An 18,019-nucleotide genomic window follows, 5' to 3' on the forward strand; every position below is an offset into this window, starting at 1 on the left:
TGAAGTAGTGAGAGGGGAGGGAAGAGGAGTTTGTCTAGGAGAGTTGTCTGTCACACCACCAGTGACCCTCGGGACAAGTTAGTCACACAGCTTACCTTATAAGGCAAGGGTTTCAACCTATAAAAAAGATGGATCGTCAGATGTGTGTGTGTGTGTGTGATGGGTGGACACAAGCATGGTTTGTTTATTTGCTTGTAGAGAGATTTGAGGAGAGGCAGGAAATGCTCTCTGCTGTTGTGAAGCATCCGTTAATAGGTCCTAGTAACCCATGGATAACGTGTGTGTTTGCATGCGTGCGCGTGTTGTGGTGAGATTGAAGCCTGTCCCTTGGGGTGGGTCATCAGAGGGGTGTGGTGTGTCTCTGACCCTCTCTGGGTGATGGTATCAGGCTTCCTGTGTGTGTCTCGGTCTGTGTGTGTGTGTGTGTGTGTGTGTGTGTGTCTTTGCTGTACCCTACTGTAGGAGTGCGTGTTACATTACTCCCTTCGTAGTGACGGTCAGGTTGGAGGTCCACTGGTTGTGGTTGTTCATTTTGTTCTGGGATCTATTTTTTGGACTAAACGGTTTTGGACATTGGACCTTTTTGGACCTTTTGTTTGTGGTAACTTTTTGCACCTTTAGTTTGCTGTGTGTGTTTTAACCGTGGCTGGTCAGTGTGATCAGAGGGAGGGCCAACAGTCTGTACCGTACGGTCAGACTGTGGTCCCTGAGGTGGGGAGCGGTCATGGAGAACAGGGCTCAGTGCAGGGAGGGGTACAGACAGGTAACTCAATGGTATACACACATCAAATATGCACAGCTTCTCTCTCACGCTGTTTAAAAAATATATTTTTGTATCCTCTCTTTCTGGTCTTTGTTCTCTCTCTCTCGGACACTGTGTGCTTTGGTAGTGGTCTCTCTCTTTCTGACTGTGTGATTTTGTTGTGGTTTCTCTCTGTCTGACCGTGTGTGGTCTTGGTCTAGGTCAGCCGAGCCCTCGGGCCGCCTCCCAGTCCAACGTGTACCTGGACACCTACGGTTACTGTGATAACGGCCAGGCATACGACACCATGAGCGTGGACAGCTCTGACTCAATGGAGACCAGCATCTCTGCCTGCTCCCCCGACAACGTCTCCTGGTAGGTGTAGGTGTGTGTGTGTGTGTGTGTGTGTGTTGGAGAGCGGGAGAGGTGAAGGAAAAGTGGGAGAATTGATATGTGTGTATGTGTTCAGAGGCTGAATGTGCATACCGATCATATGAAGTCAGTTTCTCATTTTCTATCATGTGAAACATGGAGAGGGAGAGAGGTGAATGTTCATGCATGTTGAAACATTTGTGTGTGTTTGTGTAGAGCTAATGTAAAACGTATGTTTGCAAATGGACCTGTAGCTCTCCTGCCATTTAGGCTCCCTCCTCAGGGGGAGGTTAGGGGAGTCAGGTTACAAGCGGGGATAGCTATCAAGCGGAGGTAGATTTGGGGTTCAGCCTCACTATGGTGAAATCATGAGTTCTGTATGTAGAGTGCCCTCTCTCTCTCTCTCGCTTTCTCTATGTCTGTCTGGAGAGGGTTCAGTCCAGCTCTACACCCCTGGGATTTAGATGGGTTAGTCCGTTTCTGTGGTCCAGACATTGGAGCTGTTTGCTTGTTTCTGTGCACCGTGAAGCTTTCAGTGACACAGCAAAGCACAATTAGGTTTTGTGGTTTCATTTCGGATTGGACTGAAGATAAAACGGGGTTGGTTCTGTACACTCACGGCACAGATTCTGTATTCTGTGGGTCTTGGCTCTGGTTGGTTCTTTTGGGGTTAAATTGGACTGGACTAGCTTGGAGCATATGAATGGACAATAAGCTCCATTCCCTCTCATATATGCAGGTAAGCAGGGGGGAGGGATGGAGGGAGGGAGGGAGGGAGGGAGGGAGAGAGTCTGAGCTTCAGGTTGCTTATATTTCCTGGCTAGTATTCCTGTTGGATTACCTCTCTGATCTGCATGGCGCTGTAATCACACATACAAACACACACACAGCGCTCCAATCAGGATAATTCCCAAAGGAGTATCTATGTAGCCTCGGGAATGGAACACCATATGGAATACTGCATCTCTGTAAAGCCATCACTGGAGTGACGTGTGTGTGTGTGTGTGTGTGTGTGTGTACTAGTTATGTAAGGGAGAGGCCTCTTTCAGAGAAAGGTGACAGGAACAGGAAAGAGAAGCCCCGTGTGGCTCCGTTGGTAGAGCATGGTGCTTGCAACGCCATAGTACAAAAAAGCGATGAGAATGCATGCACTCACTACTGTCGCCCTAGATAAAAGTGTCTGCGAAGTTATTCAAATGTAAGCGAAGAGATGTCGAGAGAAGAGAGAGATGATGAGAGATGAGAGGGAAGAGGGTTGAGAGAAGGAATGAAGGATTATGGTAGAGATGAAGCAGAGATGGATAGAGGAGGAGTTAGTTAGACTTATTCCAGGTGTTTCTTTTGAAGTGGAAATGAAAAGCAGCAGACTGTGCTGACACACACACACACACACGTCCAGGCTGGTTCTAATGTGTTCCAGCAGGGCCCATTCTTAATGACTGTGTGTGTTCCATGGGAAGAATAAGTCCTGTGCTGCATCATTCCCAGCCTGTAGAATGACTGTGTGTGTTGCAGTGCCAGTATGTCTAACGTGACCAAACTGGAGGAAATGGAGCGTCTGCTGAGACAGGCTCAGGCAGAGAAGAATCGCCTCATAGAACACAAGGTAACATACACACGTGCACAGATAAACAAACAAACACACACACACACACACTGACATCTAAAGTAAAGTGTGTGGTGTGTCTGGTGCAGGAGCAAGAGATGGAGTCACGCAAACAGGCTCTGGAGGAGGAGAGGAGGAGGAGGGAGGATCTGGAGAAACGACTGCAGGAGGAGACCAACAGACGACAGAAACTCATCGACAGGGAGGTGAAACTACGGGAGAAACAGAGAGCACAGGTGAAACAATAGGCATACGAAACAATATCTCTCCAGGACTAAGATTGCTGACCACTAGAGTAACCTTTAACCCCTGTCCCCACAGTCCCGTCCTCTGACGCGCTACCTACCAGTTCGTAAGGATGACTTTGACCTAAAAGCCCATATAGAGTCAGCGGGCCACAGTGCTGACACCTGTTTCCACCTGTCCCTCACGGAGAAGACGTGCCGAGGATTCCTGGTCAAGATGGGGGGAAAGATCAAGACCTGGAAGAAACGCTGGTTCGTCTTTGACCGCAACCGACGAACGCTCTCCTACTTCTCAGGTAAAGAATGGACAGGGACCATGGACTGGAGTGTGAGGAACACACACCACTGAGTCCTAGTGGTCTGCTTGTGTGTTTCTAACTGTTGTGTATTTTGTCACTGCTGCAGACAAGCATGAGGCCAAGCTGAAAGGGGTCATCTACTTCCAAGCAATAGAGGAAGTTTACTACGACCACTTAAAGAACGCACACAAGGTACCTACTCCTTTATTGTGTGTGAGACAAGGTCTTTCTCTTATTAAATGCTGAATCCTTGTAGCCTTGCTGTATCTGATCCCTTTCCCTATTCTTCTCTCCCCCTCCTTCCCTCCCCCCTCCAGAGTCCTAACCCGTGTCTGACGTTCAGTGTGAAGACTCATGACAGGGTCTATTACATGGTGGCCCCCTCTCCTGAGGCCATGAGGATCTGGATGGATGTCATTGTCACTGGGGCCGAGGGATACACTCAGTTCATGGTGTAGAAGGCGCGATATGGGCATGGCGGAGGGATACACTCAGTTCATGGTGTAGAAGGCGTGATATAGCCATGGCAGAGGGATACACCCACTTTATGGTGTAGGAGACTTGATCTGTACGCGTTGGAGGGATACACTCAGTTTATGGTATAAAGAGGGGTGCTTCGGAGTGGAAGGATACAGCCAGCGTGTGGTTATGACGACAGGATTAGCTCCTCTCTCTTCTCTGTGACAGAGATGGACTGTTGTTTTTATTTCTGTATTTTATTATTATAAAAATGTTCAAGTACGTGTTCTCCAACAGTGTGCCTTAACTCTCACAGTAGCTCCGCTGGGATTGGCCAGTGTTTTTATGTATCATTAGTAAACAAGCAAACAGAACGGTCATTTCAATTCCTGGTTGTGTAGGGTCAAATGATCAGGGGACAAGTTACTGATATTTACTCATCCCCAAAGACCTCAGGTCTCCTGTTTGTGTGTTTGTTACATTGTGATCACATAACCCAGAGGTGCTAATCTTATTGTATGGTGTCTTAACTCATGAGGCCAATGTCCTCCATTGCGTCTTCCAGTGTAGCCAAAGGTCAAGTAATCTGTGGTAAAATACAATACCCAAGGCTGCTACTTGGGGAATAGGTTGTCATTGAGATGCAGCCTTATACATGTCAGTGGTAGAATAAATACAGGATCATACAGGTTAACCCTCACAGATTATAATCATGCTGGTCGAGCTTTCGCTGCGTATGTTATCGTTGACTAACCAGATAGCTATATGTTAGCTGTGAGTTGTATTTATCAAATGCCTTGTTTTATGGTGAGCAGCCTTGGCATATAGGCTTACTGTATGTTAGTGCTGAGTCATGATGCTTTTCCTTCCCACCATCATATACATCTAGTTATTCCCTCTCTTCAGTAGAGGGTGACAGCTGAACACTCTGAGGGACAGAGAATGACCCCTAAACCATCCCAACTCGAACCTAGCACATTATGCAGTGAGTGTAGAACTGAAAGGACAGGTGTAAGCAAATCCAATCCGTTTTTGTCACTTGCTTCATAAACAACAGGTGAAGACTAACAGTGAAATGCTTACTTACATGACTAAATTCCACCCTGCCTATTGTTTCTACTGTATCCTTTCAGATATGAAGTATCCGGGGTCGGGCTAGCCAGGGGTTTGATTCATTATCGGGCATTAATGTGCTTTTAAACCATTATATATATATATATWTTTTTAAATGGCAGTTTTTTTGATCATGTAGCTATATCATACTGTTTTTATGCTATTGATTATCAATGCATGTATCTTTATTTCTGCATACAGAAAAAGCAAGAACATATATTAAAGTAAGAACATATTGTCACTTGAAAATGTGTTTGGTCATTTTTCTTGAAAAGATAACATGTTTTCATGAGACATTGATTTGATGGAAGGGTCTATGATCCATGTAAAGATTCTGTTTATGCTAAACATCACTGGGAACTCCATGTGATCAGAAGCAGCGGTGTTGTATCAGAACCACTAGAGGGTGATCTGGTCCTGTATTCAGACTGGCTCTCAGTCCTCTTGGCACATTGTATACACACAGGGGTTACATGAGGAGAGACCGTCAACCAAAGAACAGGTTCACTTCTCCCACGGTCTTAAAGAACATCAGATAATAGAGACCTGCTATAACCTCATCTTTGTCACAGTTTTCTGTTCAATCAGCGACTTCTTGATGTTCTTGTTTTTCTGTCAGAAACACATGTTAAATTCTCATGCGGTGGCTCCCTAACTTGTGCATGTGTATATAAGGAAGGGGATTGTGCCTATAGAATACATCATGTCTAAAAGATGTATCATTTCAGAATAAGTGGTGCTGTAGCTCTGCTGGTGTTGCTGGTCTGTCTGTCTGGAGCATGGAGTCAGGGAGAGAGTGGAGGGGTCAGAGAGAATTACATCACTCAATAGGGTCACAGTGAAGGGCAAGAGACCACCACCACCCCTGACATCTGGACCGAACTGAGGTGCACTGAGTGATGTGGTGTAACGGAGAGTGGATGTCAGATCAACATATTCATATTGTTTCCCTTTAATTCCAGTCAAAGTAGCTGAATTGTTATCCATGGGGGGCAGAGTGACAGTCAGTGAGAAGGTGAAGGAGCTGGAGAGAGCGAATGCAGGTACTACACAAGTACAGACATGAACTGGCACGTTTATTTATCTTACCTCAAATGCATCTTTCTAAATATAAAATGCAATGTAAATCATCCTAAACATGTATACAGTGCCTTCAAAAAGTATTCAGACCCCTTGACTTTTCCCACATTTTGTTACGTTACAGCCCTATTCTAAAATTGATTAAATAAAACAAAATCCTCAAATCTACACACAATACCCCATAATGACCAGGCGAAAACATGGTTTTCAAAGTTTTTGCCAATTTTATAATACAATTTAAAAAAGGATACCTTATTTACATAAGTATTCAGACCCATTAATATGAGACTCTAAATTGAGCTCAGGTGCATCCTGTTTCCATTGATCATCCTTGAGATGTTTCTACAACTTGATTTGAATCCACGTGTGGTAAATTCAATTGATTGGACATGAGTTGGAAAGGCACACACCTGTCTATATTAGGTCCCACAGTTGACAGTGCATGTCTGAGAAAAAACCAAGCCATGAGGTTGAAGGAATTGTCCGTAGAGCTCCGAGACAGGATTGTGTCAAGGCACAGATCTGGGGAAGGGTACCAAAACATGTCTGCAGCATTGAAAGTCCCCAAGAACACAGTGGCCTCCATCATTTTTTAATTTAAAAAGTTTGGAGCCACCAAGACTTCCTAGAGCTGGCTGCCCGGCCAAACTGAGGAATCGGGGGTTAAGGGCCTTGGTCAGGGAGGTGACCAAGAACTTGATGGTCAATATGACAGAGCTCTAGAGTTCCTCTGTGGAGATGGGAGAACCTTGCCGAAGGACAACTATCTCTGCAGCACTCCACCAATCAGGCCTTTATGGTAGAATGGCCAGATGGAAGCCACTCCTCAGTGGAGTTTGCCAAAAGGCACCTAAAGGACTCTCAGACCATGAGAAATAAGATTCTCTGGTCTGATGAAACCAAGATTGAACTATTTGGCCTGAATGCCAAGCGTCATGTCTGGAGGAAACCTGGCACCATCCCTACGGTGAAGCATGGTGGTGGCAGCATCATGCTGTAGGGATGTTTTTTAGCGGCAGGGACTGGGAGACTAGTCAGGATCGAGGGAAAGATGAACGGAGCAAAGTACAGAGAGATCCTTGATGAAAAACTGCTCCAGAGCGCTCAGGACTTCAGACTGGGGTGAAGGTTCACATTCCAACAGGGCAACGACCCTAAGCACACAGCCAAGACAACGCAGGAGTGGCTTTGGGACAAGTCTATGAATGTCTTTGAGTGACCCAGCCAGGGCCCGGACTTTAACCCAATTGAACATCTCTGGAGAGACATGTAAATATCTGTGCAGCAACGCTCCCCATCCAACCTGACAGAGCTTGAGAGGATCTGCAGAGAAGAATGGAAGAAACTCCCAAAATACAGGTGTGTCAAGCTTGTTGCGTCATACCCAAGGAGACTTGATGCTGCAATCGCTGCCAAAGGTGCTTCAACAAAGTACTGAGTAAAGGGTCTGAAAACTTGTGTAATTTTTTATAAATTAGCTAAATTGTCTAAAAACCTGTTTTGGTATTGTGTGTAGATTGATGAGGGATAAAAACGATTTAATCCATTTTAGAATGAGGCTGTAACGTAACAAATAAGTCAAGGGGTCTGAATACTTTCCGAAGGCACTGCATAGACAGACATTCAGTCCAATATCTCCAATAAGTTGCAATGACAGTGTTGATCTCTCCTTGCTTCTCCTCTGATGCAGGTATTTTCACAGCACCAGTGAGAGGAGTCTACTACTACAGATAAAATACAGTGGACTGGCGCAGCTATAATACAGGTGCGGTCCTTTTCCACAATTATCAGAGGGTTATGGTAAAATATGAACACCCTGACAATGGAAAACATGAGTTCTTGTTCCGTTTATTGTCTCTGGAGCTGGAGGAGGGGGATGTGGTCTCTATTCAGGGTGTGGGCTCTATGGTGATAGAAATAACTACACCACCTTCATTGGTTTTCTATTCTTCCCTGTGTGATGGAGAACGCCGTATTGAGCTCGGGAGGTTAGGTAAAGTCCGCAGGTTAGGTGAAGAGTCAGGAGGTTAGGTGTAGAGTCAGGAGGTTAGGTTGTAGAGTCAGGAGGTTAGGTGTAGAGTCAGGAGGTTAGGGTGTAGAGTCAGGAGGTTAGTGTAGAGTCAGAGAGGTTAGGTGAGTAAGAGTCAGGAGGTTAGGTGAAGAGTCAGGAGGTTAGTGTATAGTCAGGAGGTTAGTTGAAGAGTCAGGAGGTTAGGTGTAGAGTCAGGAGGTTAGGTGTAGAGTCGGGAGGTTAGGTGAAGAGTCGGGAGAGTAGGTGAAGAGTCGGAGGTTAGGTGTAGAGTCGGGAGGTAGGTGAAGAGTCGGGAGGTTAGGTGAAGAGTCGGGAGGTTAGGTGAAGCGTCGGGAGGTTAGGTGAAGCGTCAGGAGGTTAGGTGAAAAGTCAGGAGGTTAGGTGAAGAGTCAGGAGGTTAGGTGAAGAGTCAGGAGGTTAGGTGAAGAGTCAGGAGGTTAGGTGAAGAGTCAGGAGGTTAGGTGAAGGTCAGGATAGGTGAAGAGTCAGGAGGTTAGGGAAGATCAGGAGGTTAGGTGAAGAGTCAGGTAGGTGAAGTCGAGGTTAGGTGAAGAGTCAGGAGGTTAGGTGAAGAGTCAGGAGGTTAGGTGAAGAGTCAGGAGGTTAGGTGAAGAGTCAGAAGGTTAGGTGAAGATAGGAGTTATGTGAAGAGTCAGGAGGTTATGTGAAGTAAGTGGTTAGTGAATGTAAGGTTTAGGTGAAGTGTAAGGAGTTGTGTGAAGGAAGAGGTGTGTGAGAGTAAGGAGGTGTAGGTAAGAGTTGTGAAGGGTAAGGAGGTTGTGTGAAGGGTAAGGAGGTTGTGTGAAGGGTAAGGAGGTTGTGTGAAGGGTAAGGAGGTTGTGTGAAGGTAAGGAGGTTGTGTGAAGAGTAAGGAGGTTGTGTGAAGAGTAAGGAGGTTATGTGAAGAGTAGGGAGGTTATGTGAAGAGTAGGAGGTTATGTGAAGGTAGGAGATTATGTGAAGAGTAGGAGTGATGTGAAGAGTCAGGAGGTTATGTGAAGAGTCGAGTTATTTGAAGAGTCAGGAGTTATGTGAAGAGTCAGGAGGTTGTGTGAAGAGTCAGGAGGTTTTGGTGAAGAGTCAGGGAGGTATGTGAAGAGTAAGGAGGTTATGTGAAGAGTAAGGAGGTTGTGTGAAGATTCAGGAGGTTGTGTGAAGAGTCAGGAGGTTGTGGTGAAGAGTCAGGAGGGTGTGTGAAGAGTCAGGAGTTGTGTGAAGAGTCAGGAGGTTGTGTGAAGAGTCAGGAGGTTGTGTGAAGAGTCAGAGGTTGTGTGAAAGGTCAGGAAGGTTGTGTGAAGAGTCAGGAGGTTGTGTGAAGAGTCAGGGAGGTTGTGTGAAGAGTCAGGAGGTTGTGTGAAGAGTCAGGAGGTTGTGGTGAAGAGTCAGGAGGTTGTGTGAAGAGTAGGAGGTTGTGTGAAGAGTCAGGAGGTTGTGTGAAGAGTAAGGAGGTTATGTGAAGAGTAAGGAGGTTAGGGCTTCCTAGACACCCTACTGTTCTTCTCGTAACCTTTAATAACCTCCTTATAAAGGATTTGTGTCTTTTTTTTGTATAATTGGCTTCCTACTGTTTGCTCTGCACACACTTACATACAGATAACCATATTATTTGCACATACATATCCCCTCTAAAGGAAATGCATGCTATGTTACCTTGCTATATTACCATGTATGTCAGTGGGTGTATGTTTCAATGTGTTCCTGCTTCCTTTTGTTTACTTTGGCTGCCTAACCAATGAAGGCCGTCAACCAAAGAACAGGTTCACTTCTCCCACGGTCTTAAAGAACATCAGATATAGACCTACAATTACATCTTCTTTGGCAATTTTTTTCAGAAACATTTGCACAATTCTTATGAAGCAGCTTACTACTTACTGTACATTGTGTGTGCACTGAGTATACAAAACATTAGGAACACCTGCTCTTTCCAGGACATAATGACCAGGTGAATACAGGTGAAAGCTATGATCCCTTATTGGTGTGACTTGTTAAATCCACTTCAATCAGTGTAGATGAAGGGGAGGAGACAGGTTAAAGAAGGAATTTCAATTCTTAAGACAATTTAGACATGAATTGTATATGTGTACCCTTCAGAGGGTGAATGGGCAAGACAAAATATTTGCATTTGAATGGCGTATGGTAGTAGGTGCCAGACACACCGATTTGAGTGTGACAAGAACTGCAACGCTGCTGGGTTTTTCACGCTCAACAGTTTCCTGTGTGTATCAAGAATGGAACACCACCCAAAGGACTTCCAGCCAACTTGACACAACTGTGGGAAGCATTGGAGTCAACATGGGCCAGCATCCCTGTGGAACGCTTTCGACACCTTGTAGAGTCCATGCCCTGACGAATTGAGGCTGTTCCGAGAGTAAATGGGGGTACAACTCAGTATTAGGAAGGTGTTTCTAACGTTTTGTACAGTCTGTGTATATAAATAAGAGGACAGAGCCTCATAGACTATGTAATTTCTGAAGAGGTGCCATTTCAGAATTAGGGGTGCTTTAGCTCTGCTGGTGTTGCTGTTCTGTCTGTCTGGGGCATGGGCTCAGGGAGAGAGTGGAGGGGTCAGACAGGATGACATCACTCAGCAGGGTCAGGGAAGGGAGGGAGGGAGAGCAGGGTGAGAGAGGTTCAGATCGAGAGCCAAATGACTGAAGCTACAGAGATGACTCACAAACAGACGACCGGTCAGACCACCACCACCCCTGACATAAAGAAGAAATGTACATCTTCCCATTATTTCAGGGTAAACAGCTGAACTGTCAGCTATGAGGACCAGACTGAATCAGTCAGAGTGAGAAGGCAAGTAATGACCTGAAACTGAACAAGGTAATTCATTAAATGTGAATGTATTACAAAATAACATTTTTTATTTGTTTAGGAAGATCAACAGTAATTTTGTCTCCATCTTTGTTACCACGAAAACAAATTTGTTTTATGAGCCCTGCATATATTTTCTATGTGCAGTAGCCTATCTTCTCTTCAAAAAGAAATCAGTTGATTAATCAGCCAGCTGACTGCCCTGTGTTCACAGACAGGCCAAATGTGGCCTTCTCTGCAGGTTTGACTGATTCAGAAACTGTAGGACCTTTCAATACTGACACCACACTGGTCTACAGTAGAGTCATCACCAACACTGGCAGGGCCTACAACCCAAAGGCAATTAAATATTAAATATCATCTTCACAGCACCAGGCAACACTAATCAACACACACTGAACAGTTTACTGTAACATAGAAAAGTGGGCAGTGCTGGTCCCCCTGCTTCTCCTCTGATGCAGGTATCTTCACAGCACCAGTGAGAGGAGTCTACTACCTCACATTCACTACTATAGAATATCTTGGACATAACATGGGTGTAAAGCTAAATCACAATGACCTCAGAGTTATGTTTAATGAGAATATCAATATCGATTCACATGGCTAGAATGTGCATATTTCAAATGCATTCTCTCTAGAGCTGTAGGAGGGGGGTGAGGTCTACCCTCAGACAGGAGGCTCTATGATAATAGTAATAACTTCAACACCTTCAGTGGTTTCCTGCTCTCTCCTGTGAGGGGGAAATGTTTCTATCTCAAGTGAAGTTAGATGAGGGCTTCTAATTACCACACATAACTGTTCTTCTCATTAGCATGAATAAACAGATAAAGGCTTTATGTCTCTCCTTGTACCTATGACTTCTTACTATTCTATACTGTGAAACAAAGTAGTGGATAGATGAGGTGACCTGGGACAGTGAAACATTGTTTTGTACATAGTGCAGTGTTGGTTATTATTGAGGCTCTGATCAACATCATCAATGAGAGGCTCCATCATGCCTTATGTCATGTGCTCAGAACCTGCAGTTCCAAACCCGAACCACTAGAAGGTAATCTTGTTCTGTATTCAGACTGGCGCTGAGTATTCTCTCCAGACATAGGTGTAGACTAGAGGTGCATTGTGTACACATAGGGGGTTACTTTGGGACAAAGCACAGGTTCATTTCTCCCACAGTCTTAAAGAACATCAGATACAAGAGACCTGCTATGACATCATCTTTGGCAAGGTTTTCTGTCCAATCAGCGAGTCAGAAACATGTTAAATTGTCATGCAGCGGCTCACTACGTTGTGAGTGTATATAAATAAGGGGGCAGAGCCTCATAGACTACATCATTTCTGAAGAGGTGCCATTTCAGAATTAGGGGTGCACTTCTCTGCTTGTGTTGCTGTTCTGTCTGTCTTGGGCATGGAGTCAGGGAGAGAGTGGAGGGGTCAGAGAGAAAGACATCACTTAACAGGGTTAAACACAGTCTACCAACCTCGCCGCTCAAAATGAGTGGAGCTGAGGAACACGGAGGGCAGACTGAGGAACAGTGAGGGGGAGAAATCAGGTAATTAGCTGATTATGGGCATTATGAGGTCATATCAGTGAAAGATTAACCATTTTTGAGAACTGATTGTCAAAATGACATAATTTCAGCACAAGCAGCTGAACTGCCAGCCATGTGGGCCAGAGTGACAGCCAGTGAAAACGAGGCGACGGCTCTTAGAGAGGAGCAGAGTGTCGCCAAGACTGAACTGCAGCTCCAGAAGAACAAGGTTGGAGAAACAGAATGCAGGTAAATGTCACAGAGATGTCATCAGTTAGAAATGATACATTTACTGTATTTGAGTAATGTTTGATATTATGGTTTAACTTTGTTCAGTAATCATATTTTCTTTCATGTTATGTCAGCCCTGGTGGCCAGTGACAGCCAGTGAGAGTGAAAACACAAGTACTAGGAGGACTTTGACATAATGAAACCATCACCTTAAAAATGGTCAGGATAACTAAATTCAAGTTCGCTTTTGCATATGTTTTCTGTTAAACCACAGCCTTGGAGGCCAGAGTACCAGTGAGAGGGAGGTGGAAGAGCTGAAGAGACAGAATGCAGGTAACCGATGCAGACAAACCTTTCCTCATGTTTATTCATCCACATTTGGATTTTAAAGTTATAGTTTGCTTTAAGATTTGGATAAAATGCATAAAAGACAACCAGATAAAAACATGATTTATATTTAACTTTAATTACACTTAAGTAAATTATAATGTACATTTTTTTTTCACTCTCCTGTGTTTACAGACAGACCAAAGCTGGCCTTCTCTGTTGATTTAGGTGATGGACTGTTGGGACCTTTCAGTACTGAAATCCCGCTCATCTACAGTAAAGTCATCACCAACATCGGCACGGCCTACAACTCAGTTACTGGTATAGTAGTGCATACTACTACTACTTCAAAAAGTATTAGTTGTGCCATTACAGTGCCATCAGATTGTAAAGAACAAGTATAGGTATACACACAGAAAACAAGAACAATGCCCTCTATGAATAGGAGTCAGTCGGGATTTTAGCATGTCAATCTAGGTGGGGCAAACTCAACAATAACAAACATTATGCATGCCAGCAAAGCTACTACAAAACACAACACCAAACAATACATTAATTGCACTATAACGGTGACAAACGGTGCCCACAAACTGTTAGGGCCGACATAAAGCTGTCCCAACAGCAGAGCTTTCTTTTCAGCACCATGGAGTGAATCCTTACCACCGCTACACCTGGCTATCAGCAGAGCCTGGTCTGGCAGCGAAAAAGTTAATTCAGCCTCATTTACTGCCTTTTAAAAAACATAGCTGATATGGCTGACTTGCAAAACAAATGTGGTTTCCTACTGACAATTGAGATGAACAAACTATGGCATAAGGGGACGAAGAGTGGATAAGAGGCAATTCGTAATTTCGAGCTAGGACGGATGTAGTCAATATACCTATTTGTTTAGCACTTTTGAAATGTACAGTGACAGAATTTAGAACATGGGCCGTTTTTACAGTATTCTCCATGTACACCAAGTTAGAACCATAGGAAAAATAAAGGGGGCATATAAACAGACAATGAAAGGTCTTACAATATATGATGATTACATTTCTCTAAAACAGGCTATAGGCTACATGTGCACCACCAAGTCAGAACAGTAGACTAAGTTATGAGGGGGAAAGGGACCAAATTATTAGGGTGAGGCACATGGGCTACTAACAGCTTACTACACAACATACACTTAGTATTACTTTCTTAGCTACAGTATACATATCTCCCTGACATATTACATAAGTTATGCAGCAGCGTACAATACATTTTTGGACTTACCTTGTTGTGCTGTGCTCACTTGAACAGGAAGGTGGTGCAGCGCTCCTTGTGGGCAAATTTTGTCATCAAACTTTGTCATCCAGAATTCTCTGGATTTAGGGTACTTTAAAGACAACTGGGAACTCTGAAAAAAACAAGGTTGAATCATGACGTCAGTGATCTTCAGGTTGGAGTTCCCGACTTAGAATTCCGAGTTGGATGACCGTTCAAAACTTATTTTCCCAATAGGAGCTTGTTTTTTTCCGAGTTCCCAGTTGTTTTGAACTCACGGAAGTCTGAGATTTTCCAGTTCCAAGTTTCCATTTGTTTTGAATGCGGCAGAAGTCATGCTGGATTAACACCATGGCCAATGTATTCAACCTTTTCTGGTCCATAGTGTTGAATGATTATCTTTTTTTTTGTATTTTACACTTTTTCTTCCCAATTTCGATCTTGTCTCATCGCTGCAACTCCCCAATGGGCTCGGGAGGCGAAGGTCGAGTCATGCGTCCTCCAAAACATGACCCGCTAAACCACGCTTCTTAACACCTGCCCACTTAACCCGGAAGCCAGCCGTACCAATGTGTCGGAGGAAACACCGTTCACCAGACAACCGAGGTCAACCTGCAGGCACCCGGACCGCCACAAGGAGTCGCTAGAGAGCGATGAGCCAAGTAAAGCCCCCCCTGCCAAACCCTCCCCTAACCCAGACAACGCTGGGCCAATTGTGCGCCGCCCTATGGGACTCCCTATGGAACCTGGGTCTGTAGTGACGCCTCTAACACTGTGATGCAGTGCCTTAGACCGCTGCGCCACTCGGGGAACCCGAATGTTTATTCTTTTAAGCTTAGAAAAGAGACCCTTAAACCCAGACTTGGACCACGCACCCACTCCACTGAATAGCAAGCTAGTGATTGCTTTGCAGCACTTGCAGTTAGCCACGGATTCCTTCCAAACCACTCATTGTTGAATTTGCGATTTCCAACTTGTTGTGTAATGTTTATTTCCAATGGCCGATGAGCACCGATACGTTTTATCTATAATTTCTCTTCATATGACAAGGATTGAAAAGGATTTACCAGTAGATTGTCGACGTGACTCATGAAGATGACTGCTTGTCTAGCTTGCTAGCTAAGATTTTGAAAGTATGATGTTGACATGATCAGTCCAAACAAAGCTACAGTTGATATAACGTGATTTGACGTCATTTTATCTGTGGACAATGACCTTCTTGGATGGGCACTTCAAATGAAACTCTATGGCAGCAACCAAGGAGCTTGAATTTTTGAGTTCTCCCTGTAGATTTTGCGGTGACGTAGAAAAGCTCAGAAAGCACTGAGCTAGGCTGAAACATTTGCATTTTGGAGCTGCATTACGCAAGAAAGCAAAAAAATAGACCGTTTGTATGTGGCTTTATTAACACAATGATTTAAAAAAATTATTTTACATTGTTTGCCAACTGATGTGACACGTATTAATGCCAAAAAAACATGCAAAACAAGCCCCACCAGTCCTGAATGATGGGTCGCCAATGATAGGAGTGAACAACCTCTACTGAGAGGTTCAAGCTTTAAAGTCATAATCGGCTGCTCTCTCATATTCATAGACAGAGTATGAATGTAATGACTGACAGTCCTGCAGTGTCTATCAGAAATGGAGAATGTTGATGTCTCCCTGCTTCTCCTCTGATGCAGGCATCTTCACTGCACCAGTGAGAGGAGTCTACTACTTCAGATTCACTGCTATGGATCACCGTAATTTAGGAACCATGTGTGTGAAACTATAAGAACAGACAGAGTATTATGTTTCCTCATGAGTACAATCATTATGGGGGCGATGAGTATACAGTTGAATTCGGAAGATTACATACATACTTAGCCAAATATATTTAAACTCAGTTTTTCACATTTCCTAACATTTAATCCTGGTAAAATTTCCCTGTCTTAGGTCAGTTAGGATCACCACTTTATTTTAAGAATGTGAAATGTCAGAATAATAGTGGAGATAATGATTTATTTCAGCTTTTATTTCTTTCATCACATTCCCAGTTGGTCAGAAGTTTACATACACTCAATTAGTATTTGGTAGCATTGCCTTTAAATTGTTTAACTTGGGTCAAACGTTTTAGGTAGCCTTCCACAAGCTTCCCACAATAAGTTGGGTGAATTTTGTCCCATTCCTCCTGACAGAGCTGGTGTAACTGAGCCAGGTTTGTAGGCCTCCTTGCTCACACACGCATTTTCAGTTCTGCCCACACATTTTCTATGGGATTGAGGTCAGGGCTTTGTGATGGCCACTCCAATACCTTGACTTTGTAGTCCTTAAGCCGTTTTGTCACAACTTTGGAAGTATGCTTGGGGTCGTTGTCCATTTGGAAGACCCATTTGCGACCAAGCTTTAACTTCCTGACTGAGGTCTTGAGATGTTGCTTTAATATATCCATATAATTTTCCTTTTTCATGATGTCATCTATTTTGTGAAGTGCACCAGTCCATCCTGCAGCAAAGCACCCCCACAACATGATGCTGCCACCTCCGTGCTTCACGATTGGGGTGATGTTCTTCGGCTTGCAAGCCTCTCCCTTTTTCCTCCAAACATAACGATGGTCATTATGGCCAAACAGTTCCATTTTTGTTTCATCAGACCAGAGGACATTTCTCCAAAAGTACAATCTTTGTCCCCATGTGCAGTTGGAAACAGTAGTCTGGCTTTTTTTATGGCGGGTTTGGAGCAGTGGCTTCTTCCTTGCTGAGCAGCCTTTCAGGTTATGTCGATATAGGACTCGTTTTACTGTGGATATCGATACTTTTGTACCTATTTCCTCCAGCATCTTCACAAGGTCCTTTGCTGTTTTTCTGGGATTGATTTGCACTTTTTGCACCAAAGTACGTTCATCTCTAGGAGACAGAACGCATCGCCTTCCTGAGCGGTATGATGGCTGCATGGTCCCATGGTGTTTATACTAGCGTACTATTGTTTGTACAGATGAACATGGTACCTTCAGGCGTTTGGAAATTGCTCCCAAGGATGAACCAGACTTGTGGAGGTCTACAATATTTTTTCTGAGGTCTTGGCTGATTTCTTTTGATTTTCCCATGATGTCAAGCAAAGAGGCACTGCGTTTGAAGGTATGCCTTGAAATACATCCACAGGTACACCTCCAATTGACTCAAATTATGTCAATTAGCCTATCGAAAGCTTCTAAAGCTAAGACATTTTCTGGAATTTCCCAAGTTGTTTAAAGGGACAGTCAACTTAGTGTATGTAAACTTCAGATCCGCTGGAATTGTGATACAATGAATTATAAGTGAAATAATCTGTCTGTAAACAATTGTTGGAAAAATTACTTGTCATGCACAAAGTAGATGTCACAACCGACTTGCCAAAACTATACTTTGTTAACAAGAAATTTGTGGAGTGGTTGAAAAACGAGTTTTAATGACTCCAACCTAAGTGTATGTAAAATTCTGACTTCAACTGTATATCTCATGCATTGTCTCTAGAGCTGGAAGAGGGGGAGGTGGTCTACATGCATCTCCCCAAAGAGCATGTGCTGGCTGGTTCTTCTTGGTTGCACAACACCTTCAATGGCTTGCTGCTCTTCCCTGTGTGAGAGAAATGTTATATTGAGCTCAACTGAAGAGTCAGGAGGTTAGAGCGTCCTAGACCAGGGGTGGGCAACTGGCTGCTCCCCTTTTGTGTTTAGAATAGATTAGCTTTAAAACTGCAACATTTTCTCTACGCCCATCGGCAAAATGTTGAGAATTGCAGGAAATTTACTCTAAAACTTCTCTCCACTGTGAAGAGGGGGCCGCCAAAATGTTTAGGTCACAAGGTGGGGGGGGGGGATCCCCCATCAGAATGTTGCTTAGGACCCCCAAAAGATAAGGGCTCTGACTGCATGTGTGGGTATGGATGTGAGCGTAAG

At 44.1% G+C, this 18,019-nt stretch overlaps 1 protein-coding gene across 8 annotated transcripts in view; it reads left to right on the top strand.

Moving 5' to 3' along the window:
• The window catches only part of phldb2b (pleckstrin homology-like domain, family B, member 2b), a 52,553-nt gene extending 47,468 nt beyond the window's left edge, over nucleotides 1-5,085 (top strand). For all 8 annotated transcript variants that reach the window (XM_024000054.2, XM_070446671.1, XM_024000055.2 and 5 more), the window contains 6 exons: nucleotides 964-1,117; nucleotides 2,630-2,720; nucleotides 2,810-2,956; nucleotides 3,042-3,261; nucleotides 3,371-3,456; nucleotides 3,582-5,085. In XM_024000054.2, the coding sequence (XP_023855822.1) occupies nucleotides 964-1,117; nucleotides 2,630-2,720; nucleotides 2,810-2,956; nucleotides 3,042-3,261; nucleotides 3,371-3,456; nucleotides 3,582-3,722 (839 nt within the window). In that variant the 3' untranslated portion in view covers nucleotides 3,723-5,085. The remainder of the gene's footprint in view (nucleotides 1-963; nucleotides 1,118-2,629; nucleotides 2,721-2,809; nucleotides 2,957-3,041; nucleotides 3,262-3,370; nucleotides 3,457-3,581) is intronic.
• The last annotated feature ends 12,934 nt before the right edge of the window (nucleotides 5,086-18,019 follow it).

This window comes from Salvelinus sp. IW2-2015, linkage group LG14 (assembly GCF_002910315.2).
Source record: "Salvelinus sp. IW2-2015 linkage group LG14, ASM291031v2, whole genome shotgun sequence".
Classification (NCBI taxonomy): Eukaryota; Metazoa; Chordata; class Actinopteri; order Salmoniformes; family Salmonidae; genus Salvelinus; species Salvelinus sp. IW2-2015.